The sequence below is a fragment of the Cavia porcellus genome, unplaced genomic scaffold (genome assembly GCF_034190915.1).
Source record: "Cavia porcellus strain 051 isolate PalLab524CR breed Dunkin Hartley unplaced genomic scaffold, mCavPor4.1 scaffold_12, whole genome shotgun sequence".
NCBI classification, from domain to species: Eukaryota; Metazoa; Chordata; class Mammalia; order Rodentia; family Caviidae; genus Cavia; species Cavia porcellus.
In genome coordinates this window covers 6,069,523-6,094,871 of record NW_026947495.1, presented here as the reverse complement: position 1 = coordinate 6,094,871, position 25,349 = coordinate 6,069,523, and the positions used below count along the sequence as shown (strand labels likewise).

Genomic DNA, 25,349 nt, shown 5'->3' with positions numbered 1-25,349 from the left:
GCCTTGGAAAAAGGGCTGAAGTTCCACTCAGTGGTTAGCGTGCCCAGCATCCATGAAGCCCAGGGTGTACACAAAAAACTTGTTGAGGCTATTCATGCCAAAGCTTGAAAATGTTTGAACCAGGCATAAAATCACAGGAGGAGGCATCTGCCATCCCAGGGAGCATTCTGTTTTCTTGGCCTTGCAGGAACAGTGACCCAACACCCCAACTCAAAGGGGAGAGGGTTACCTTGGCTCTTTGCACAGTCCCTGGTCAGCTGGCTCCAGGGTACAGCACAGTAGAAGGGCCAGGTCAGAGGAAAGCTGCTCATCCCATGACTGCTGGGAAGAGGGGAATAAAAGGGGGAGCAGGGAATGGGACTGTACCCTCCAGGTCACACGCCCACCAATCAGGCCCACTGCTTACTAACAAGTCACTCACACCAGCCCCATTACCCAGTCACCTTCTGAAAGCCCCACCTCTGAACACCTGAGCCATTTTGGGACATTGTGTTTCTAAGCCACAACCAGATTTGGGGACACAATGGCTCATGGGTGGCTGGGGGAGCACTCATGACACTTGCTCTGCAGTCCTGGCACCTGAGCAATGGTGATGGACCTTGATTAAAACCATGGGGGACCAAGAGAAGACTTGGTAGGTCAATGGTCTTCTCAAAACTGTCTGCTCCCTGTTCTACCCTTTACCCCAGGTACAACTACCGCAAGACTACCTCCAGTTTCTCCAGGATCCTCTCACTAACTGGTTAATTTCTCGAGTCCAAATTCCTTCCTTTTTATGCCCAGTTCAGGTACCTGGCTGTGTTTGACAAATTATTCAAGCTAGTTCACATATTAAAAGAAAGTTCTTGAACCTCAGGCTCCTTTGCTGTCTATCACTGCAGCTTTTCCACAAGAGCTTCTGTGAGCCCCGGGATTCTTCGTGCCCACTGTGGAAGCACACAGTGCTCCTCCACAGGGTTACATCCCAGACCCAGTATTTTGGCTCATTATTCTGAAAGAACACATGCCCTTTAGGGCCTGACAGGAGACTCAATTTGTGGGATTCAACTGCCCAAGTTGCGCCACAAAGCTCCCACATGGCCAGTGTAGTCCCCTGAGTGTCTCTGCCCAGGGAAAGAAGGACGACACTGGTTCATACCAGGCAGCTCAGTGCCCAGCAGGGCATGAGGTACAGCAATGATGTGTGAGAAATAAGAGCCAGATCTCCCTTTGTTTGCTTTTATTTTGTCAGTCCTGGAACACAGTTGGCCTCAGATGGACAGGCAAGCCCAAGGGGAGAAGCAAAGAAAGGTAGTGCAGAGCTCAGCCAGGACACTTGTGGGCAAAGCCTAGACATTGGGATGCTGTGGGTCCATCACCTGTTCCTCAGCAAAATGAGCTGCAGCAGGAAGATCTGAGAAGACAGCAGGACCATGAAAACCTGAGGTTTGACAGTGTCCTGAGGATTAAAGGCAGTCAGGCCTGGAGTCTTTTCTGTAGTCAGGGCTGGAGTCTTTTCTGTAGTAGGGGCCAAGACAATGTCAGGATCAGGATTGGCACTCTTCTTCTCCTGAATCCACTGGGAAAAGTAGGAGACCTTGGCAAAGACGCTTGGGCCCACAGGCTTCAAACACTCTGTGCTCCAACTGGCCACCCCTACCAGATACCAGACTCCTTGTACTGGGCAGACAAGGGGACCCCCGGAGTCTCCCTGAGGAGAAAGAGGACATGGATGGTAGAACCGAGATAGGGAGGAACACACATTGCCCAGAGTAGAGCAGACAAACTGGGCCCCAGGGCTTGCCTGCGTCAAAGTGTGTGGTGCTCATCAAGGTAACCTGGATGATTTAGAAGTCCAGACTCCAGGGGCGTGACAACTCCTGGATGAGTATCTTCAGAGCAAGGACCCAGACTCCCATCCTACAAACCTCACAAGGGGATCCTGAGTATCACCTGAGTTGGTAGTCACAGGTGTATGACAATAAACAAAGGGACTCTGGGAGTCTGACATCTGCACTCTGCCCTCCCACTCACATGAGAGAAGGGGCCTCTGAAGTCCTACAAGGCAGCAAAGTGGCTAGCCTGGGGCCTTTGGCTTCACCCCGAGCCCACTGCAGCATCCTGCATGTGTCTTTGTACGTGACTTAATAAGTTCTCCAATGTTCTGAGTTCCTTGGCTGATTTTAATTAGAAAATGCAAATCTGACAGGGACAGGGGAGTGGGGGAGAACAGGCAAAGCTATCCAATGGGCTGAGGGGAAAAGAGCTGCTGCCTGGGTCATGGAGGGCTCTGGAAATACTGTGGCAATTGCCTGTGCAGCAGAGTCCCACAGGCAGAAAGAGCCCAGCCTTCATGGGGAGAATGCCCTCAACTCACAGGCCAAGAAATCACACTCAGGGGAGCCTAGTACCCTCCAGCTACTTGTTAGATACCATGGTAGATAACAGATAGCTAACAGCTAGCTCTGTTCACAGGTGGTATTCAAGAGCATTGCGCCTACCTGCATACAGGATATGTGCAAAGCAGGCAGCAGAGAGGACAAGAAGAGCTCCAGAGGGACAGCACCAACTGGGCCATCAGAGAGCTTCTCTGGGGCAAGACTGGAAGGAGTGAGGCCTGGATGTGGCAATCATGGGCTGGACAGTGAGACCCTCAGCAGGAGGCAAGAGGGTCTGGAACACATTTAGCAAGGCTGTTCTAGGGCTTCTGGGTATGGCCAGCTGCAGACGCCAGGCTGTTCAGATCACCCTGTCAAAGGCATAGCAATGACTATACTATTAACAGGAAATGCTCAGCATGCAGGGTTTTCACTGACTGATCCCTTCTTTGTATCTGTGTTTCAAATGTAAGGACCAGGGGTTTAGCTCAGTTGTGTAAATGACTACCTGGCAATCGTGATGTCATGAGTTTGATCCCTGGTAGAAAAAGAAAAACATAAGGGAAAAGCAGTAGGGTGAGTGTGGAGCAGGCTTTGGTGGTCAAAAAAAAAAAAAAAGCAAAGGGAGCAGAGCCTTATCTAGGCTGCATGTAGCACCTAATGTAGGATGTGCACCAAAGCCAGGTAGGGTGAGCTGAGGAAGGGTGAGAAGCAATGAAGCAAGAAAGGGTATGTGCAGACACAGGCATGCTGCCCAAAATGCTACCAATGCAAGAACAGATAGGTACAACTATGCTATACTCACATAGTGAGTAGCCAAATGCCTCAAACAGTGCTGACTGAAAAGAGACATGATTTGTATTGATATTAAGTCCCAGTACAAATGCGCTGTGCTTTAGTAGCTAATATAGGATAGTAGGGGAGAATAGTGACAAGACAGAGGCGTAAGTATTGTAGGAGACAATTTGAGTGACTTCCCTCCAATGCAGAACCATTGCTGCAACATTGATTATATTTCCTTCTGACTTCAGTTGACTCTAAGCATTGCAGATAAGGCTAGCCAGGTACTGGTTTGTGATCTCTAAAGCCATCAGACAGTCAGTCTCCTGTTTCCTTGCATAGTGCTCTCTGTAAAAGATCTGGCACAGCAAGATCACAGCGCCATTCAGCTCCAGACATGTATGCTGATATGAACCTCTATGTAAAGTTCCCCTGGGCCCAAAAGTTTACATATCAGAAACTGAAGCAACAGCCTCCAAAAACAATTCAGTTGTTACCTTTGTTGAATTATGCAGATTGATCCTTCTGCTTGTCATTCTCCCTACATTTTGCAAAGATGCTTTTCTCCCTACCTAGCTTGCCAGCTCATTACTCACATAGTTGCTTGCCATTATCACTATGGATCCTCAAACCCCCCACCCCCCACCTTCTTCACAAGATAAATTCTGGGACAGGCCTTGGATTAGGACTTTTGTCTGCATATCCTCATGGGGATTGGAATTAGGACCCCTTGGCTGCTCTTAACTTTGAACGTGTCTGGATGTCTTTACTCTTGCCATGATTTAAATTGGAGGTGGTAGACTGGAGTTAACTTGTCATGATTCCAACAATGTCTCAATAGGATTATAAATATAGCTTTTTGGATTCTGCGGAAGACAGGAAAAGGGATTATAATACTTGATTTATCATACTCAGTATTACATAACTATGGCCTTTGGTTGTAGGATGCATAAATATACTGAACTCTAAAATTTCCTCAAATAGTACAAAGTAAGTCCTTTTCCTTGCATGCTACACTTCGACCTTTTTAAAAAGATACAAAGAAAATGGATGAGAAAAATACTGGTGTTCTATAGGGGTCTGACATTTTAGGGTGTGTTGAGCTTGGGAAGATTTTAGAAAAGGGGCTGTGGCAGAGTACAGAAAAGACCCAGAGGGAGCGGACATGGTCACTGTATGAGCAGAGGAGTGACCAGGCTCAGGGTAGAATCTGAAAGGCCTCACTTACTCTGCAGACAGATCTCTGCTTTTCAAATTCTGCAGCACACAGCATGTCCTCCTTCACCATGTAGGCATTGGGGTCCTTGATGCTAGGTGGAGGTTCATAAAACCATGCACACAGATCTTGATCTATGAGACGCACCTCCCCTTCCTGCAGCTGGAAGGGTGGAGGCAGGAATGCTGTGGGAGAGAATTTACATATGAGACTCAGTCTGGAGAAAAACCCAGTTTCTCCCCAGTCTGCTTCCTGCAACGGGTACCCATTCTGGCTCACAGCAGCAGACATGGAACAGTTAGGAGGAAAGACATTCAAGAGAGCCAAGAAGAAAGGGCACTGGTGGAAAGAATCAGGAAGACGGTCAGTGTAGCTGCAGGGAGTGCGGCAGAAAAAATTATGAGTTGTAGTCATAATAGGGCCCAGAGCTGGCTGTGGTATTGCAAGGCTCTGGAATTGCAAGTTCATTCTAAGTGCAATGGCACTATTGGAAAGGTCCACTTATATTCCAAGACCAGTTCTTCTGGCTGCTTTGTGAACAAGAGATAGCAATATGGAGGGTGGGAGTGTGAGTCCTGACCTAGGTGGAATATAGCAATAGTGTATCTCACAGGTACCAACAAGTTTACCAGTATATAACAGTAAAAAAAAAAAAAAAGCCTTACCTCAAGGAGCATTGACCTTAGCTATTTGAATTCTCTTTCTAGGTGTTACTCACAGGTCTGACCTGCAATCTCTGGTGCAGTGCTCTCTGGCTACGTCTTTTCTGGATCATCATCAGCTGCTGGTATGTGGCAAACCCTACGTCTGGGTCAGCACAGCCATCGGGGGAGAATGCTGAGAGACAAGGAGTGAAGGTCCAGGCTCTCACTGGTGTCAGCTGCTCCATCCCCTGGTGGCTCTCCAGCTCATGAGTTCTCTTCATGCTCTCACTCCTCTCCTTTGACCTGGCTTGGATATTCCCTGCCTCTTCCAGTGGTTCTGAGACTGACAGCTCACCCCAGGAAGAGTTCTGAAAGTGTCAGCCAGCCGGCTAAGAGACAGTGAGCTGACTAAGCCATATGACTGACATTTAGAGGCCGAGCAGGGGCAGCACCATCCCAAATCTCAAGGAAACTCCTGCATCAAATGCCACTGTGGAGATGCTCTACCGGATTGTGACCCTATGAGTCATCCAATTTTATATTCTACATTTTTTGCCACTCACCATTATGTCTTTTGGATCAAAAGCACTCACATTTGTACAAAAATCTCTGCTCAATATCTCTTTCAGTCTAAAAATATTTGGCTACACTTCAATATCCATAGGCATTCTCCAAGGATACCAAAACTCACAGATGCTGAAATTTCTTATATAAAATGGCATCATGACACTTGCAGAGAACATATGTACAGGTCTTAGAATACCTGATGCAGTGTAAATAGAGATACTGTATCATTCAGAGAAAAATAAAAAAAGAATGCACAGTCCTCCTGCTCTGAATGTTTTGGTTGCAGAACCACAGATATAGAGAGAGAACGAACAAGTATTACTTGCATTTATGTATGAGCCATGAGTTCCACACAGGTAAATGTTCTTTAGCTATGAATACCCCAACTTGCCTCAGGTCAAAGGGTGAGCTGCTCTCCTCTCCTTACTCACACAGGACTTTCTGGGGCCATGGAGGACTGAGTGGTGTTTGATGAGACCCTGCAATGGCCAAATCCCAGAAGAACCTTGAATGAGGGAGCCAAATTTGTTCTCAGCCCTGTTAATCCTAAATGGCTCAAAATGACAGAACCCAATTTCTGATTCTGAAAATTAGAGAATTTGGGGGGAGGAGTGGAAGGGCGGAACTGAGGGAACCATGAGGTTTTTTAAGAATTGAAGACCCAGGTCTCCCAGCCCCACACCCTTTGCCTTGCCCTGTGTGCTCACTGTTTTCAGTAAGCATCCCCCAGCCAGTTATCCAGCAGGAAATAAAGGGATCCAGCTGCAAGTCTGCATCTGCTAGACAAGCAGGGAGGACGTGGGAATTGTACTCCACAGGCTGGTGCAGTTGCATCAGGACGATGTCTCTTGACATGCGGTGAAATTTGTTATAGTCTTCGTGGACAATGAGCTTATGCACGGTCATCATCAGGCTGTAGTTTGTGGGCTTGCTTAGCTGGTTGTAGCCCAGCAGGATTCGGTAGCTGGATGGGTTGTGGGACCTATTGGAGGGCAGTTCCTTTGAGTGTTGGGCTGCCCCCCTCACCCTAACAGCTCCCCTACTTTGCAGGCAACCAGATGCTCCATCCTGTCATCTTAAGGGGTTATATGAGCCCCTTTACTAATACTGACATAACCCGTTTCTTGAGGTGGGCTTGACTGCACTCATAACTTTAGGACATTTGTCCTTTGATGGTTCTTGATGGCTTATCCAGCATGTCTCAGAATTCAAAGAGCAGCGCTCCAATTCTGAAAAGACACATTTGGGGTACATCAAACTGTATCCCTCTTTGCTGGAGAAGAGACGTGGCTTATTTCCAGCTTGACCAGCCCCTCTCATGGCCCCAGGGCCTTGTCACTGTACTTCCCTAGTTGGCATGACCCAGACCTAATTCTCACATAAGTGTCTTCTGTAAAGGCTGCCATACCTTAGGCACAAGCAAGGTATCCCAGCGTGAGAAGTGAAGGATGGGCCCTGCCTGAAGATGGGGCTCAGGTGGACATGAGAGGGAGGTCAATTGAAGAGCAGGATGGCATTCCAGGTAGAAGGCACCACTGAGTCAAAGGTGGGGCAGCTACACAGGGCACCTGACACAACAAATCATCTCAGGGCTTCACTCAAGGCACCTCAGACCAAAGCCTGGCAGACAAATACTGGGCACTCCTGGCTCCTCCCTCACTCACCCTGTACCTCCCTCCTGCTGCCCTTCCTAGCAGGGAATTCGCACCTCTGGAAGCAGTGGGCTGCAGAGATCAGCCAGTTCTTGTCGATGAGGGTAGCTCCACAGATGTGTTGGTTACCCAGGAGCAGACTGGCCTGCCACGGCCACCTTCCAGGTTTTGCTGCATTACCTCCAAAGATCTTCCCTGTAAACTGAGGCCTGCCACATACTGTGAAACAATCACAGCCAGAGGCACCTGCATTTGGGACTCCATCCCTTGGTGCCCTTAAGCTAGAGGCATCTGCAGGACTCAGGGTACATTACAATCGCTCCTCTCCCTTCTCAGGCCCAGGATGAAATCGCAGGGCAAGGGGCCAGGGTGAGCAGACAGCTGCAGTGGTGTGGGAAGGAGGTGGGCCTTGGGCCTGGCTCCTCTGGACCCCAGCTCACTAGAGCCCCAGCTCAAAGTGCAGAAAGGAAGGCAGACAGAGGTGAAGGCCCAGGTGGACTGAGTAGGTGTGCCCTCCCACCTCAGCTTGGAGAAGAGTATGTGGTGCTGATCCAGACAGATTCTTCTGTCCTTGTATGGAGGCTTCAGAACCAGCGGGAAGCGCCAGGAGGGGAGGGGACTGTTTCAGGAACCCCTACCTCCCCACCCCAACTGAAGCCCACTTCCCAGGCCCTCAGAGCCACACTGGCCTCTCTGGGCTCCTCTTGACTGATGTCGGGGATCGGAGAAGTGAGGGGACAGGAGAGGCTGGCAGGTGGCTGCTTCCTGTCTGGGGCTCCCCTCGCCTGACTTACTCTCTGACAAGGGTGTAGAGTTACTGGCCACAGGTGGCAGGAGGTGCAGCCAGAGAAGAAGCACTGCAGAGCTCCAGGGCCTACACCCACCCACCCCCGACTGCTGACCCCTGGTGCTCCCCATCCCGCCACCGGCATCTGTGACCCAGCCAGAGCGCGCGCTGCCAACGGCGAGTCATCCTGGCGTGTCCAGGGGCTATGCCCCCCCCAGCCCGCACTGTGCAGATGGCCCAGCTCTGAGGGGTCCATCATCCCCAGGAACCCCTGGGATGGCGGGAGAGGCGGTGTGTCATAGCACCTCACCATAAGCCTCCAGTGATTCATGGTCCTTTACTATGTAAAATGCTCTCACCACATCCCAGAGCTCCACCAGGTGTCAAGGCCTGGGAACAAAGTATGTGTTCTACTTTGGAGCCCTGGCTGTCCTTCCTTTTTCAAAGAAGTAACACACATTTTTATCTGAGCAAACTTTTCAACTTGCTTCTTGTGAGAATTAAGGCAGGTGTCCATGCGCATGTGCGTGCGTGCGTGTGCGTGTGTATGTGGCGTGGGGGTTACTTGCTGTGACTATTCCTGTTTACTTTAACTGTCTCGGGATCTTTGCAGTCCTGAGATTTCACTTAATCAAACAAAGCCACAACCACAGATCTTTTGGAATAAAAAAGATGAAAGAGATACCAGAGCAATAGTGCCCTTCTGTGTCCTGCAGGCCCTCGGTTGCCATAGAGACCTGTGAGAAGAACTTGCTGGTCTGACGGGTCCTTCACCTGACTATCTGGATCTCTTGGTCATTTTGAGCCCTCCGCCATAAACTATACCTTTTGACATTTGAAGTAGCTGAGAATTTTCAAAATCATCCAGTTCCCACACCTTACAGCTAGACAGCTCTCCTCTCCGTGTATCACTCTCCTCTCACACTGTGCTATAAGCGGCAAAATGAAACTAGGTAACTAGATATTTGCACCAGTGTATAGTCAGTACGTTTTAAATAAAGGCAAATAAGATCAGAAGCCCACAAAAACAAAAGGCAGAGGTGTAGGTGACATAGAAGGAAACCTAGTATAGAGTGACACAATAAAAATCGAAAGAAAGAAAGAAAAAAAAAAAAGAAAGAAAGAAAGAAAAAGAAAGAAAGAGAAAGAAAGAAAAGCACAGGCTTATTTGAAGAAGGCTGAGATGTCAATTGAATTATCCCCCCCCCCCCAGATACGCTAAAGCCCTCACCCCAGGAACCTGTGAATATGACTTGATTTGGAGATAGAATCTTTGTGGATCAAGTTAAGATGATGTCTCCCTCGTTCTGGGTTGGCTGTGAATGCAATGATTGGTGTCTCCACAAGCTCTTATGAAGGCAGAGAGACACAGGTGGAATGCTAGTGCTATAACAGGGAGCTCAATGCTGGACCTGCAGAACCCCAGTGAGTTATTAAAAGTAGGACAAAGCTTGACATCTCTGCCTTCATTTTATGATTGTCTTTTTTTGTGGCCTTAAAACATCTTTGAGGGTCAATCTTGCTCAGCTATGTACTTAAACAGTGTCTGTCTAAAAACTGGTAATATGTGGTTTATTAACCCTGAATTTACCCAGTCTATCTTATTGATCTTCAAGACCAAGGACTCAAGATTAACTAAGGTATTTTTAAGATTTTCAGGGGCATTCAAGCCCCAGTTTTTACAATATTCTGTTGCAGACCCTCGAGGGGTGTGTAGAAGGCTCCAAATATTGTAAACCTGCAGTCACCTTGAACACCAGGAAAAGCAGGGCCTGGTAAAGAGATCATCCCATGATTATACTGCTATCCACAAGTAGAGTGGGAACCCATGATGGGGACCAAGGAAGCTCTGAGCAGAGCAATCATCTCAGAAGTACTGACTTTCCCCTTGCCTGACCAAGCCGGTCCTGAAGTGAAATCTACCAGAATGTGACGTGATCACGGCATCATACCCTGTAAGCTTCAAAAAACCCAACCTCTTTTCCATAAAACCTTGAAGTCAGACCTTGTAGTCCTTTATTTGTCCTTCCCGGTGAGAGCACACAGATTGCAGCTCCTCTTGTGCTTTCTCCTACTCATCTCCTTGACTGGAATTGTGGGGCAGGTGACCGAGCCTGATCAGTCAAAACCCCAGGAATTGGGGCTTTTCCCCTAAAACTCCATTAACAATGTGACAGCTGAAGAAGAGATCTGTGTCATTCATAGGCAAGCCAAGAAATGCCAAGAATTGCCAAAAACAACCACCAGGAACTAAGAAGCAGGCCAGGAAGATCCTTCCTTAGAGATTTGAGACAAAGCATGGTCCATTGATACCTTAATTTTTTATTTTGTACCTCTAGAACTGTGAAACAATAAGAATCTTTTGTTTAAATTTTTGTTTTATTGTTTTCTAAGATAAGGTGTTGCTATATAGTTTGTGCTGGACTTGAACTCACTGGGAAGCCCAGACAGGCCTAGGATTGGATTTCCTCTGCCTCAACTTCCTAAATGCTGGGATTACAGTCAAGTGCCACAGTTCTCAGCTATCCAGAAAAAACTTGTAATAAATACTAGCCATTCGTGTAGATATATCACTGACAGCTTGCCAGCTACCCAGCTACAGTACATAGTTCCTACTGTGCCATCTGTCAGAACTCCTCTCCTCCTTCCCCAAGAACACATTCTTCATTTGCTTCTTCATGAGCCTCCACTGATAACACCCTTGAAGTCAAGATTTTCGTCAACAATCTGTCCAAGAAGATTTAGATTTTCTTTAAGTGCTTACATTTTTTTTAATAGTGTTCTTCAAAATTCTTACAACTTCTGCTGAGATCCCAGTTTCAAAATCACTCACATTTTTGGCCTCAGCATCCAACTTTGGTTTTGTTTTCCACAGTTTCAGTTACTATGGTAATTTTATCCCAAAATATTACATAGGAAATTCCAGAAATAATTATAAATGTTAAATCATTCAACATTCTGAATTGCATGATGAAATCTCATGCTATCCTGGTCCACTCCATCTGGAACATGAATTGTTTCTGTATCCAGTGTCCTTGTGCTGCACACACTGTCTGCCTGTTAAGCGTATAGTAGCTGACAACCAGTTGTCAGACTGACAATAAGAAGCCTTTTGTTAACTTAATGAGGGCTCATAGATGCGTGCATAGTGGTGATCGTAATTGGGCTAAGCCAAAGGGAAATTGTAAGATGCTTCTTTTAAATAAAAGGTGAAAGTATAAGATATTTTGGGAGAGAAAACATTCACAAACGTTTATTACATGTAGTATGATCTATTTTATTACTGTTGTTGCTAATCTCTTCCATGCCTAATTTATGCATTAAACTTTACTGTAGATGTGCCTGTGTAGACTAAAAGAGTACCTGTGACATTCGGTACTGTCTGTGGTTTTAGGCATTCCTTGGGGGTCTATGAACACATCTATGGATAGGAAGAGCCTCCTATCTATGTTACGGCAGCATGCCATTTCTCTAATGAAAATTTCTATTAATTATTTTGTTACCCTTTTGTTACCTGGTGTATTCCTGGTTTGTAATCCTGGTGAGCTCCAAATACATACTATTTTCCTTGTTCTTGATTAGGTTGAGTTCATTCTAAGCAACCTGTCAGCGACCCATATCTTTCTGTAGTTCTTCCCTTTCATGGTTTGAGAGACTGTAAATATGATGAGCTATCTATCATTCCTGTGACTACAGATCTTGGGTATATGTATGGCAACGGAAAGCTAGCTAATGCACTGTGTTACTAATTATCACAAATCTAGTGACTGTGACAAAATTCATGAGATAATAAAACTATAAGAAAACTTTAATTTAGGCTCACAGTTTCAGACCATGATTGCTTGATCCTGTTGCTTTTGGGAACCGTGGCAGGAGTGTGTGGCAGAAAAAGCTGGCTGCTCTCTTCAAAGCAGTCAGGAACAAAAAGTAGAAAGGCCAGGGTCCCACACTCACAGTATCTGAATTTCTGTCCTGTAGCCCTACTTCCTAAATGTTCCACCATCTCCTTCCAGCACCACAAGCTGGGACCAAACCTGCAGTGCAGTGGCCTTTGGGGGGAAGTTCCAGATTCAAAGTGTGGCAGTGAGCATCTTAGGGGTGAGCTCTATCATTTAGGTCTGGAATCCCTTTCAGCCTCATGTGTGAAAGACTCATTCACCAGCTCTGTGCTTCTGGGAGGTGTGGAACTTTAAGAGGTGGAGCCCAATGGAAGTGTGCCCTTGAGGGGACAGTGGGACTCCACCTCTTCTTTCTCTGCTTTTCAATTCCCAGCCCTGAGGTTAAGGGTTTGGTAAGTGCTGCCGCCTTGCTGTGCTGTCTTGCCATAGGCCCAACAGTGACAGGGTCAACTAACCAAACTGACTACTGTTATAGATTAATGAGCTGTATGGGATTAAATTGCTAAATCCAGGGACTTAAAATCCTTAGACTAATAAAAAAAAAAATCCTTAGACTAAAAGCCTTTAGCATAAACAAATGAGTTCATTCAAAATAAAGAACATTCAAAAATAAAAAGGTCTTCCACAGTGTTCTCCAAACTCAGCTCCTCCAACTTCAACTGCCCACTTATAACTTGCAAATACGGGGGGTGGGGGGGAGGCAGAGAGATATGGGGAGGAGCTGAAGCTGGAGATTGATCACACGTATGGGGCTAGAATAAGGCTCATCTCAAGAACAAAGAGCATCTGAGGTGGTCCACGTGAACACACTGCTCTAGTCCAGAGAGGACCAACCCCCTAAGGCTACCAGGCAGGCAGGTTGCTAGGCAGATGGACATTATGTGACCTAAACCTTCCAAAGGTATCAATAAATATGCTGTGGTGGTTGAGCAGTTCCTTTCCTGCTATCTGGAGAGAGGGGTTCACTTGATTCTAGCTCTCAGTTTCTTGTCTTCATTTCTTCACCTTCTCACTGCCCTTCATGACCCTCAGCCCGAAATTTGAAAGCCACCCAGGCCATGGTACTTAGAGGCACAAGTACATGTTTTACCCTCTTGTTGCTATCCCCTCCTCTTGTCTGTACTTTATCTCTCAATTAATTTTAATGTTCATCATTAAAAGCTTCTCCATCTCATACACATCAACTCCATCTCATGCACATTACTGCTTTCATTTTTCAATATTCCTTTCCAGGAAGCAGTCATTTTCATAAGGCTATTTGCATATTTTCTGTGGTCACTGTTACCATGTGGTTCTTTTGCATTTGGCTTACTACATTTGCAGAAGCATTTTCCATACTTCATATTGTCTCAAAGTAGTTGCATATGTAAGAGCTGGTTGTTTCCATTTAATAAGTCATCCTTTTGAGTCCTACCTTCTTTTGGATTTTTAGCTGTTTTCAGAGAAGAAACTCTTGTAAGTGGGACAAATAGGTCAAAGCACATGAAAGTTCACGCTTCTTAACTGCCTGTACCACTTAACATTGAAACCTATAAGCTCATAAAAATGATGGTGACCCTTGTTGTTAATATGCAAAACCTTTTCTAAGAACAGAATAAAAAACTCAAAGCAAAAGTGATAAATAATAAACAAATAATACATGGTTAGCCTCATTGATAATTAAAAATTTGTGAATTCAATAAAAAATGCCTCTTTCATATCAAGGACTGACAAATTTGGTTGCACACCTTGATGCTGAGAACTGGGTAAATAGTCACATCCATTGTGTTCTTTGCAATTAGATTAACTGGCAAAGATTTAGAGGAAGGTGAGTTAGTAATTCCTGTCAAAACTGAAAATATACATGCCTTTTAGGGGATAGAGTTCTAACTCAGTGGTAGAGTGCTTGCTTACTTTCTATGAGGCCCTGGTTTTAACTGTCAGCCCTCACCCTCTAAAATGTACATGTCTTATGACTAAGCAATTCTACTCATAAGAGTATGTTCTTTAGACTTACTTAGAAAATTAGATAGCGATAAAGGAAAACTATTCACTTCATGATTGTATGGAGCAGCCACATTATGTAAACACAGTTGGGTCCATTGTTAAAAGGAGGAGTGAGACTACCTATGGTACTTTACATTGTATCTTTCATTGCATTTGAATTAAAAGGATATATTGCTTTTGAATATTAAAGAAAATACTCCCCAACCAATAGTATATTTTGAAGAAAAGGAAACATTTGAAAATTTATTCACAAAGGGGCTACAAACGTTCCTTCTCATAGAACTTGCCAGTGAGCATGTTCCTTTTGCCACAGTGAATTCTCTGAGGACCAAACTGTTGGTCTAGGAAAATTATCAAAAAATTTCATTATTGTTTAACATGGTACATGATACTTAGGCAGATCTATCAGGCAAGAGGAGAATTAAAAGGGCTATGTATAGGATGTGACCTCAGACTATCTTTATTTGCAGATAACACAATCCTGTAGACAGACCCTAAAAACTTCCACCAAAAGATTCCTACAACTAATAATCAAATTCAGCAAAGTAGCAAGATACAAAGCTAGCACACAAAAATCAATAACACTTTTGCACTCCAAGAATGAACACATTGAGAATGATATAAAGAAAACAGTACCATCCATATTAGCTTCAAAAAATTAAATATCAAGGTATTGTCTTAATCAATGAAGTAAAAGATTTCTGCAGTGTCAACTACAGTATTCTGAAAATAGAGATCAAGAGGATACCAGAAAATAGAAAAAAATTCTCTGTTCCTGTGTAAACAGAACAAATATTATCAACATAGCCATAGTACCAAAACTAATTTATAGATTTAATGCAATCCCAAGCAAAATACTAACAGTGTTCTTCATAGAGTTTTTAAAAATCCTAAGATTCATATGGAACCAAAAGAGATCCAGAATAGCAAAAGGAGTCATGGGCAATAAGCACAAACAGGAGGCATCAAAATTCCAGATCTTAAATTATATCACAAATCTACAGTAATAAAAAAATCATAGAACTAGCATAAAAACATTCATGTAGATAAGGGAGCAGAACAGAGTACGTAGAGAAAACCCCAGATGCAGATATCTGATCTTTGACAAGGGGTCAACAATAATATATGCTACATATGAGCTCTTCAGTAAATGCTGCTGAGAAAATTGGTTATCTGCGTGCAGATTAAATATTCTCTCACCATATACTTAAATAAAAATGGATCAAAGACATAGATATTAGGGCCTGGGGATTTAGCTCAGCGGCATAAGTGCCTGCCTTGCAAGCAGGCAGTTGTGAGTTCAATCCCCGGTACTGATAAAAAGGAAAAAGACAAAAAAAAAAAAAAAAAAAAAAAAAGACATAGATATTAAAACAAACATTTAACTTGCTGTAAGATAAAATAGAGAAAATTCTGGAAGACATAGACATAGGAAGGACTCCCTGATCAATACTTCAATTACATAAAACATAACACTGAGGCTCAGCAAATGAGGTCATACTAAATTTTAAAAGCTTCTCAAAGCAGAGGAATCAACCAACAGAGTGAAGAGACAATACATAGAATGGCAAAACTTTTGACATCTACTCTTCAGACAAAAGACCAATATGTAGACTATATGAAGAACTCAGAAAAATTAGACCCCCAAAGTAAAAGACTCAATTAAAAAATGGGTAGTTGAAATGCATGTACCTTGAGGCCATAATACTCAGTAAAATAAACCTGACTGAGAAGCTTAAATATGGCATGGCTTCTCTTACATGAGAAACCCAAAGTATAAATAAATTTAAGAGCAAAATAAAGGACAAATAAGAAAATGGAAGATAGATCTTTTGCATATCAAAAGGGAATCTAGAGATAGAGAGAGGAAGAACAGGAGGGAAGAGGAAGTAAAAAGGATTATGCACATGTGCCAATTTCCAAGATGAATATAGAAACCAATAAAGAACAAATAAAAAATATATCATGCTGTTCTTCTTGAATAATTTATTTACATGTTGTGCTAGAAAGTGAATAGAAAAGCAAAGTGTTTAACATTTATGAATGAGCAAAACAAATCCTTCAAATTTGAGTGACCATGCATGGGTGCAGAGTAGGTATGAAGAACAAAGCCAGAGCTCAGGGCTACAATGGTTACTACGAGTGTGATGACTTTGCCCCATAAGTCAAGAGTGAACTCTCCACTTTTGTTTTGTTCCCTAATTGTGCCTAGCATTTGATCCCTCATGTCTTTTAGTGTGAACAACATTGCCCAACAGATTAAATGCTCACTTGGGCTGAAGGATCCTTCTCCTTCAGAGACAGGTGGGCATTGACAGAATTTCTTAGTACAGCCTGTGAGAAAGCAAACAGGAAGCTGCACTTTGGGGTGATAAAAGAGAAAAGGAAATCAGGCTGTTAGTGAAGTAAGCAAACCACTTTAGTCCTCCTGATAAGAAAATCAGACAAGCGGGCAAACTGGTGCAAGCCAAGGTGGTGACACGTCTGACCGAGAACAGGCCCTAAACTTTATTGTACCTTCATTATACCATGGTTCCCTAATAAAATCTCCTCCCAGAATGGGGACACGGCACATCTGTAAGCACAAATGTGTTGACATATGAACAAATTTACACCTCTGCGGTAAGGGACCTGAATCCTCTCTGGAATCCACCCCAGTTTGGGAAAAAAATCCCTCTGAGGCCTCATAAAAGCTGAATATATCCTTTGCCAGAGGCTTCTCTGACTGTGGAGTGGCCAATTTCACTTCCTCCTTCCTGACGTTGCCTGTGGGACAGTAAAATTTTTTTCTTACAATAAACCTCAATTTTATTTTACTATAAAATTAGCCCATATAATGATTTCTAGCTAATGTGGAAAATGATCCTCACTAGCTGGTGACATCCCATTCCTGAAAGTTTACCTAGGCAACAACCACTGTCCCTCCCCTGGCTGTGCTCCACCTGATGCCCTTCCTCCTTCCACACATTCATTCCAGTCATAGTCTCATGGGTGTGAATGATAGAAAAAGACCCAGGGCCAGAGCCAGTGAGGCAAATTCTGTCCCTTAAACCAGGATAGTACTAGAAACAGGGCTAAATTGCACTTCTCCTCTGTCCTGGTAGGAGCCCAGAGAGAGCCTTAGGGACCACCAGAAGGCCTACAGAGTATGAGTTTATCTCCTGCTTCCCTAACAGGAAGCTTCCCTGTTAGTCCTCAGAAATCACAGGATTTGCAGAATCTGAGTAAGATATTTTAATCAGCCAGTCTTGCTGGAAGCTAGACTATCTCTAGCTCTTAGTGCTTTGAGGGGCAAAGACTACACTACACTAAAATAAGCATGTTTTAGCTTGGTACAAATGCCAGCTGCCAAGAACACATGATATTTAACCTGATTTCCTGCAAGGTACTAATCCTAAGCAAGTCATCATGCTTTTTAATCCTTTTGTACCTGCACCTCCCTTCACATACGCTGGTTCCTGACTCCAAGTGAGCTCTTCAGCACTGTGTCCTCTTTCACTATTTTCTCTTCATCTAGAAAGAAGGATCATAATTTGTAATCTTTACCAAAACACAGTGTTCTCAGCTCTCTATAAAAATATCTATTTATTTTAGAATCTTAAACTTACAAAACTGCATGTATCAAAAAACTTAGTTCTTGAAAAAAGTGTAGAAATAACTGATGTTGGAGAAAGGTGTATGGGAGTTGTCAGGGATCGTTGTGGAAAAACCAGGACCAAATCAGGTGGAAGACGCACAGGCACTGAGGAATCGGAACGCAACTTTTTATTATACTAATGGGATGGGGAAACTGAGTTTCCAATCATCAGCCCTGCTTTGAGATTAAATAGACACTTATATGTGTTTTAGGTAGCAAGTACAAAAGGCTGATAGCAGGTTATTTTATAATTGGTTACATAGACTGGGTCAGATAGACTTGTTCTGGGCTGAAGGGGGTTTCTTACACAGTAGAAAGGTCAGGGAATTGGCTGAGTGAGTAGAATCAATCATTGTCTTTATAACTGAGTCAGTCTGTCCTTGAAGAAAGTTAGCACAAGAAGTTGTACTTTCTGGCTCAGTCTATCTTACAAGTCTTATCTTACAAGTGTCTATCTTACAAATTACAGCTGGTGCTGTTATGCCAAGGCTAATTGAGACTAAATGGGCTGAGTGTGCCTATCACATTCTCCACATAGTGTCAGGTTCATGAATTTTAAAACTTCCTTTACAGGATAAGGGAAGGAAAGAGCCAAAAATTAGAAGGAAATAGTCATGAAGCATATGGGGTGTTATTGAAACAAATGTTAAATGCTCAAAGAAAAAAATTATCACAATAAAAGACATGTTGTCATGAACTCTTCTGAAAATGTCGTTTTTACTTATCCAATACTCTTGGTACTTTCTTTTCTTTTTTTTTTTTTTTTTTTTTTTTTTTTTTTTTTTTGTGGTACCGGGACCTTGTGCTTGCCAGGCAAGCGCTTACACCACTGAGCTAAATCCCGGGCCCTACTCTTGGTTCTTTCTAAGCAGTTCTGGAAGTTCTCTTCCATGTCTTTAGTTGCACTGTTGTGACTGTGTCTGTGCTGATAGATCCAAAATGTTTGCTTTTTGTTGTCGTTTGTACTTTGGGGAGGAGGCTGAAGTCTCACAGAGAAAGATCCAGTGAATAAGAAGGATGAAAACATATTATAATGTTTTTACATACCTTTCTTTCTATCAGTGCTGGTATTCATATTTTTTAATCTCACCTCTTAAAGAAACAAAAGAGGACTTCCATAATTGCTTCAGAAAATGACAAGAATGATGGTGATATGGTTTATCTCTAGATGTCCCCTGCAAGCCTCATGTGCTCATAGAGGTGAGGCTCTTGAAGTGTAATTGAATCACAGTGTCCCTAGAGTTAAAGATTATGTTGGGAGGGGGCACTGTTAGAAAAGGCTAGAGACTCAGGGTGTTACTTGAAAGGGCGGAGCTCTCTCTTAGGTTGTCCCTTCATCTTCTGCTTCCTGGATGCCATAATATGAGCAGCCTCCTCCCACCAGCTCCTTCCACCATGCCTTGGAACCAGCCAAGTGTGTGTGAAAATATAAGCCAAAATAAACCTCTCTTTTAAATTGCAGATGTCAGGTATTTTTTTTCCAGTGATGAGAAAGAGAATAAGACAGATGATGTGTGTTCAAAAACAGGGGAAATATTTTTGAAGGAATTTAATGACAATGTGTCTGTTACTGTAATCATTTTTTTAAATGTAAACATTCACCTTAGTTTTCAATCACCCCTTGTATATAGTATTCTCTTAGCAAATTCTAAACCCATTGTAGAAATGTACTCATGGGAATACTCAGTTCTGCTCATCTTAGTTTCTTTGCAGTGCACCCTCAATCAGACGCACTTTTCAGACACAAAATTCCCCAGCCATATAAATGTGTCTTTCTGGAAGGAAAAAGACAAGGATAAAGTAATGATAATCTTGCAAGAGAAGATAGACTAACGATGAGTGCTGTGTACAGAGTTGGTATTTCTGTTTCTTAAAGTCTGATTATCCCAGTGCAATAAAAATCTCCCTCAACTCTAACAGCTCTTGATTAGATCTTCCTCACCAATCATCAAATAATCTGAAAAGCAGAAAAATTTCTTCACTTCGACAGCTCTTAGTCTTCTTATTCTCCTACTGACTCATGCAGCCATGATCATAGGGATGCCTTGGAGGTATGGCCACTGTTGCTTCCCAGCATCAAAGATCATACCCTATAGTACTACTTTAGGCAAGATAAATGTCTCATGTATGTTTCCTGTTCCATATCTATTGCTTTTGTACCACTAGCATTGTAAAATTGAAAAAGTATAGTTGAACCATTATGAATTTGGGACCATATAAAACACCAGACCTCTGAATCAGAGAAATGAACAGTTTATTTATTTATTTATTTATTTTCGGTTTTTTTATCGGTACCAGGGATCAAACTCATGACTGCCTGCTTGCAAGGCGGGTGCACTCATGCCTCTGAGCTAAATCCCTAGGCCCGAACAGTTTATTTCTTACAGTAAACATCACAACCAGAACATTGTGCTGAGGTGGTTTCCTGCCCCTCTTTTTCCAAGAGGCTGTGATATGGACTGCATGCTGCCTGTCTACAAGTGGGTGTCACAGCAGAGTTCGTAGAGATTAAGAGACTTTGAAATTTCAACAGAAACACCTATTCTTTCACACAAAGAGAAATTATTGTCTTGCAATGGAAGCATGTAACACAAATATGAGGGTTTGAGATATAGGGTATTATCTTGGCCATGCTCTGTCTTCTTCTTGTTATTCAATTATCTTTCAAAAGCTAGCCTGTGCCCTCTGCTGAGAAAGTCTGGACCTGTAAAAACACAAGGGATGGAAGCACAGTTGTTTACCCAAAAATGAACACAGTGACATTGTGAAGCAAGAGAGTCATAGGAGGTGAATATAGTTAAACAAGTGCCAGAGCCTTTAGTTGGGGCCATAAAGATTGCAAGCAGCAGGTTCACATTTATTCTGAGCAAAAAAGAAACTAAACAAGGGTTCTGAACAGGAGAGCATCAAATCCTGACTAATTTTAGAAGGACTTCCTCTGCCATCCTGCTGTGTTGAATTATTTTACAGGGAATATGATGCAAGGAAACAGGAAATTATCAGTTGGCCTTAAAGATTACATATCAGTACCTTAGCTAGCCTTATTTGCATTGCTTAGAGCCAATTGAAGGGAAAAGAAAATATCACAGCCAGATCTGTACATATCAGTACATAGAGACAGGACCCAGTTTTTAAAATGCAGAGGAAATGGCTTTGTATTCAAGGAAAGCCATCTACTTGGTCTTGCACAGATGGATTGACAATTGGGGATTTAACAGCATGGAAGCCAGCATATGTCTCACAGTAGCAGGTTCACAACATGGCTAGATGGGATGGGGGAAGAGTTTTGAGAAAATAGAGAAAAGGGGCAGCATTTGGAGTGGGAAGTGTGGTCCTGAATTCAAGTGCAAATTACTTATTTGAGAGGTAGTGTGCAGGAAAGGGAAAGCAATCAGTAAAGGATGTGATTCCTAATAGTTCCCACTGAAGGTGACTGAAACCTATATGATTGATTCACTGACAGCTGCTAGGGGAACAGTTCATCTGGTTGGGCCAGAATGTAGTCGGTAGAGGCATGAGAAAGCCAGCACTCACATACAGAGGGGCAGGACAGTAGGGGACCCGAGGTCGGGCAAGGACATAGGAACTCAGGAGAGGTGCCCATCAGAGGTCCAGAGATGTGAGGCTGACACAAGCTGGAGCTCTAGGAAGATAGTCTTACACTCTTTTACTTTCACTTACTTTGAGACAGGAGTCTTACTGTGTTGGCCAGGCTGGCCTTGAACTCTTGGGTTCATGTGATCCCTTGCTTTAGTCTGCAGAGTACTTGCCGCCATAGATGTATGGCTGTGCAAGACTATGTTTTCACTGTATATGTCTTTTAGAGATGTGTTCACATCCAAGCAAGTATGCATCCTTACTCCTGCTTTTCTACCCTTGCATAGTATCCCATCCTAGTATTTGTTTAGCAGGATGCCACTATGGAATATGGAAAGGGCACCAAGTCTGAACTATAGACAATGCTGTAGGGAACATCTGGTGCAATCACTTTATAGTCAATTATAGAGATAAATTCTAGGAATAACATTTTTATCTCAAAAGGGTATGTAAAATTTTTTAGGAAACATGGTTAAAATGATATCAACCCTAAACAATGTATGAATTTATATATCCACTGGCTGTTTATGGGAACCTAGGCCACCCACTGTTGATCTTTGCTAATATAACAAATATGTCAATGTAGTTCTAACTTCATGTTTCTTATTGTATCTTATAGTGTGTCCTTGAACATTTTCATTTTGAGGCTTGGCTTTACTTAGTGATATTTACATATTTAAATTAGCTGTTTGGAGACAAGAAGATGGCGGCTTGCTAGGTAGCTGGGTAGAGAGCCTCTCTGGGAAAAACATCTCAGATGCTGGAATTTGACAACATGGAGAGGGCCGGATGAATGGAGAAGGATTCTTGTGATCCCAGGAGGAAACTGAAGGAAAAAGAAAAATAGGAAGAGGAAGGAAAAACGTGGGTGGAGGGCTGGAGCTGGATGCACTCACTGAGACTCTTCCTGCACTGTGCAGGGTGCACCGTGAAGTCAGATGATTCAAGGTTGCGCTGAAGCCACAGCGGCCGATAACGGGAATTGGTGAGTCTTGGGCCCTTGGCGGGCTGACTCGGTGCAGCATGGAGTGGAGCCAAGGTGGAGAGCTGCATTAATTCTCGGTGAGTGCTGGAAATTGGGTCCCATGGTGGGTGAGGCTGGCTGGAAGACATCTTGGAGTGGGGCAGAGTCTGGTACTGTGGTGGTGTCAGTCAGCCACCCCTGGCTTAGAGAAGAATGGTGGGATCAGCTTGGGCTGAGTCACGTCCCCTGGTCGGGACCCAATAGCCAGGGAAGAAACTGTCCTGACCCTGTGATGTCACAGTCACAGTACAGCCTAAGTTGTTGAAGGAACTTGCCAGTTGACTAGCTCAGAGTAGAGCAGTTAGCCCACAGTCCCTGCATGCACCTCAGATAACAGCAAACTGGAGAGGGCAGCAAAACCCCAGCCAGCATGCTTTGAAAAAACCATAAGCAGTACAGAGAGGGCCTGAGACCTCCACCACGCACCTGTCTGAAAGAAACCAGAAACATGACAACAGAAAGAAACAAGAAAAAACCTCCAGCCACTGGCCCTGAGAAAATAGGTCCAGAAGAAGTAAATACAGAAGAGAACCAGTGCAGCAGTCATGCAATACTGGCCACAACATCAGTGGACATATAGATTTACCTTCTTGACTTCATAGACAAACTTAAAACTGAAATTCTAACCCAAGAGAGGCAAGATATAAAAAGACTAGGAAAAGAAATGCTAAACCCTCTCAAAAAGACACAGATGGAAGAATGGAGGAACCCAGAAAAGGAAGAGAAGTCTTTGGTGAAGAATATAAACAAAATCTAGAATACATGAAACAGATCCAAAGAGATTACCAGGAATTAAAAACTCCATTGAAATCTGGCAAAATACCTTGGCAGAAACTAAAGTTAGTCTTTTGAAACTTGAAGAGAAGTTTACTACGTGTGATTGTGAAAGAAAGACCTACTAAAAATAACAAGGAACCAGAAAGTAACAATTCAAAGGCTAGAAGATGACAAGAGGATTTACAACTTAAGAATAAAAAACATGAGCGAAGAAGCAGGTGTAACCACAAATGAATTTAAAAAGCCATTTACAGAAATAATTAAGGAAAACTTCCCAAGCATAGGAAAAATAAATGATATCCAGATAAATGAGGCATACAGAACTCCAACCAACTACACTCAGACATATAATAGTCAAGATCCCAGAAATCCACCACAAGAACAGAATATTAAAAGCAGTCAGAGAAAAGAAGCAGATGCCCTACAAAGCAAAAATCATCAAAATAATGACAGACTTATCAACACAAACTATCAAATCGAGAAGAACCTGGGGGAGTCCAAGCCCTGAAAGAAAATAACCTCCAACCCAGATAGATGTGACCTGAAAAACTATCTCTCAAAATTAATGGAGAAATAAGATGTTTCCAAGACAAGGAGGAACTGGGGGAGTTCATGGCCACCAATCCAACCCTACAAAAAATACTGAAGGACATTCCAGAGAGAGAGAAAAAAAAAAAAACCAAGATTCCAGCAACAGTGGCAGAGAGTGCCCTCAATGAATGGGGCACACAGTGGAATGAAGGAGAAGAGTGGACAAATAATAGCAGAAAAATAGAATAGCAGCGATGAGGCAGAGAAGGTGGGCTATAATCTTTAATATAGCTAGCCTTGATACACTAACAAAAAGAAACACAGGCAGAGTAGATAAGGAGGCAGGATCCATCAAGATGCTCTGAATAGGAAATATATTCAACCTGAAAGAGAGTTAATAATCTGAAAGTCAAAGATGAGAAAACAATGCTCTACGTAACAGGGCACCAGAGAGAAATAGGGACAAGTCGTCCAGCAGCCGAAGATAGGTTGGAAAGTTATGACACTTTTGTGCAGTGTAGAACTACACAGCTAGAAGGAAGGAAAATCTTGTGGCTTTAGTAAGTAAAGGAGTACAGCTCAAGATCAAGCTCAGATGTAAAGAAGTTCAGCACCACTCAGATAGATAATGGGCTGACCCCTAATCTAAAAACTAAAGGAGTTAGTGGGACCCAAAATATACAAAGCATCCTGAGAAAGGGAAAGGTGAGGAACTGCCTGAAAAAGGAAGGCAGACGACATTGTTAATAGTGTATCAGGCTTTAAAAGCCACAGTAGTCTTATCACTCTGCTTAGTTTGATTGTTTTTTTGTTCTAGTCTGTCTACTCATACTAGATTTGAGGGCACAGACAGCTATCCCAAAAATAGCTGGCTATACCACGGTAACTATCCTTAATTTCCTATTAACTTAAAGTGAAGCTCTGTATTACTTACATTGTCTTAATATAACTGGCATTATTTGAAGCTGGTTTGTGAGACCGTTGTTTTGCCTTGACTGATTTTATTCGAATTTGGTATGCTTGATAGTATCAAGTCTAAGAGCAGAGGAAACTACTCTGAAGATGACAAGATGTAATAAGATACCCATTCTGGTTTGATTATTAACTGCTTTTGAAGTCCTACAATGTCTCCAAAGTTGTGTTTTTATTAAAATAGCTCTGTAATTCTATGTTCAATTATATTATGTCTGATGATGTGGACAATTGAAAATAACAAGGGGATGCATAGTAACTACTGTAGATCACCTAATATTGTGGTCTTATATGTCTTTTTCATTTCATGTTTTTCTAGGAATTTGTTTTGTTTTGTTTTGTTTTGTTTTGTTTTTGTCTTGTTATGATCTGTTTTTCCCTATAATACAGAAAGGATAGATATACATGGAGAGATTCACACATGGGGAGAATTTCTAAACTATTTACAGGAACAGATTATATAATGCATGATTGTGGGAAACCCTGCAATTGGCCATCATCTTATGTTAATAAGACAATTGGAATCTTAATGTTAAGTTTCTATTTAGTAGTTAAGTTTCTATCTCTCTTCACCTAGCCTGTCACATGTCCATGTGGTTCAGCCTGTACAGCAATTATGCTAGATAGCCTGCCTTATGGGCCCATGCACAGGAGAGTCAAATTACCCTATAACTTCCGGTCTTGCTAGAACTTCCCACTGTTGCTAAGTTACCTGGTGAAGTCTCAGAACCCAACTCCCTGCTCCCCCAATACCCTATATATTTGTTACTCTTTCTTTGAATAAACGAGACTTGATCAGCGCACTGTCTTGTCTCCATTCTAGGGTCTCGGTGGAGTTACCCGAGGACATGATGTAATGAACAGATATTCTGAAGAAGAAGAGACACTAAGAAACCTAGTGCTAATTCTGTAACATTATGATA

At 43.0% G+C, this 25,349-nt stretch overlaps 2 protein-coding genes across 2 annotated transcripts in view; both read right to left on the bottom strand.

Annotated features, from left to right (window-relative positions):
- Positions 1-378: 378 nt before the first annotated feature.
- The window catches only part of Ptpn18 (protein tyrosine phosphatase non-receptor type 18), a 68,282-nt gene continuing 43,311 nt past the window's right edge, over positions 379-25,349 (bottom strand). Inside the window, exons 15-16 of the mRNA XM_063258768.1 lie at positions 4,366-4,538; positions 379-1,690 (exon numbers count right to left, since the gene is read on the bottom strand). Coding sequence (XP_063114838.1) covers positions 1,355-1,690; positions 4,366-4,538 — 509 coding nt within the window. The 3' untranslated portion in view covers positions 379-1,354. The remainder of the gene's footprint in view (positions 1,691-4,365; positions 4,539-25,349) is intronic.
- On the bottom strand, positions 5,957-8,189 carry LOC100729768 (serine protease 40-like). Its single transcript, XM_063259586.1, has 3 exons — positions 8,105-8,189; positions 7,273-7,507; positions 5,957-6,546 (listed from the first exon to the last, which is right to left on the bottom strand). Exons 1-3 carry the CDS (start codon positions 8,187-8,189, stop codon positions 6,120-6,122), a joined length of 747 nt encoding a protein of 248 aa, XP_063115656.1. The 3' UTR covers positions 5,957-6,119.

What these genes read in the sequence shown, in the direction of transcription:
- LOC100729768 (XM_063259586.1), bottom strand. Translation starts at nt 8,189, where the DNA reads ATGACTCGCCGTTGGCAGCGCGCGCTCTGGCTGGGTCACAGATGCCGG. An exon ending in CCAGGGGTCAGCAGTCGGGG is followed by an intron (nt 7,508 to 8,104) that starts GTGGGTGGGTGT and finishes TGAGTCCTGCAG; the next exon opens with ATGCCTCTAGCTTAAGGGCA. An exon ending in GCAGCCCACTGCTTCCAGAG is followed by an intron (nt 6,547 to 7,272) that starts GTGCGAATTCCC and finishes GCCCTCCAATAG; the next exon opens with GTCCCACAACCCATCCAGCT.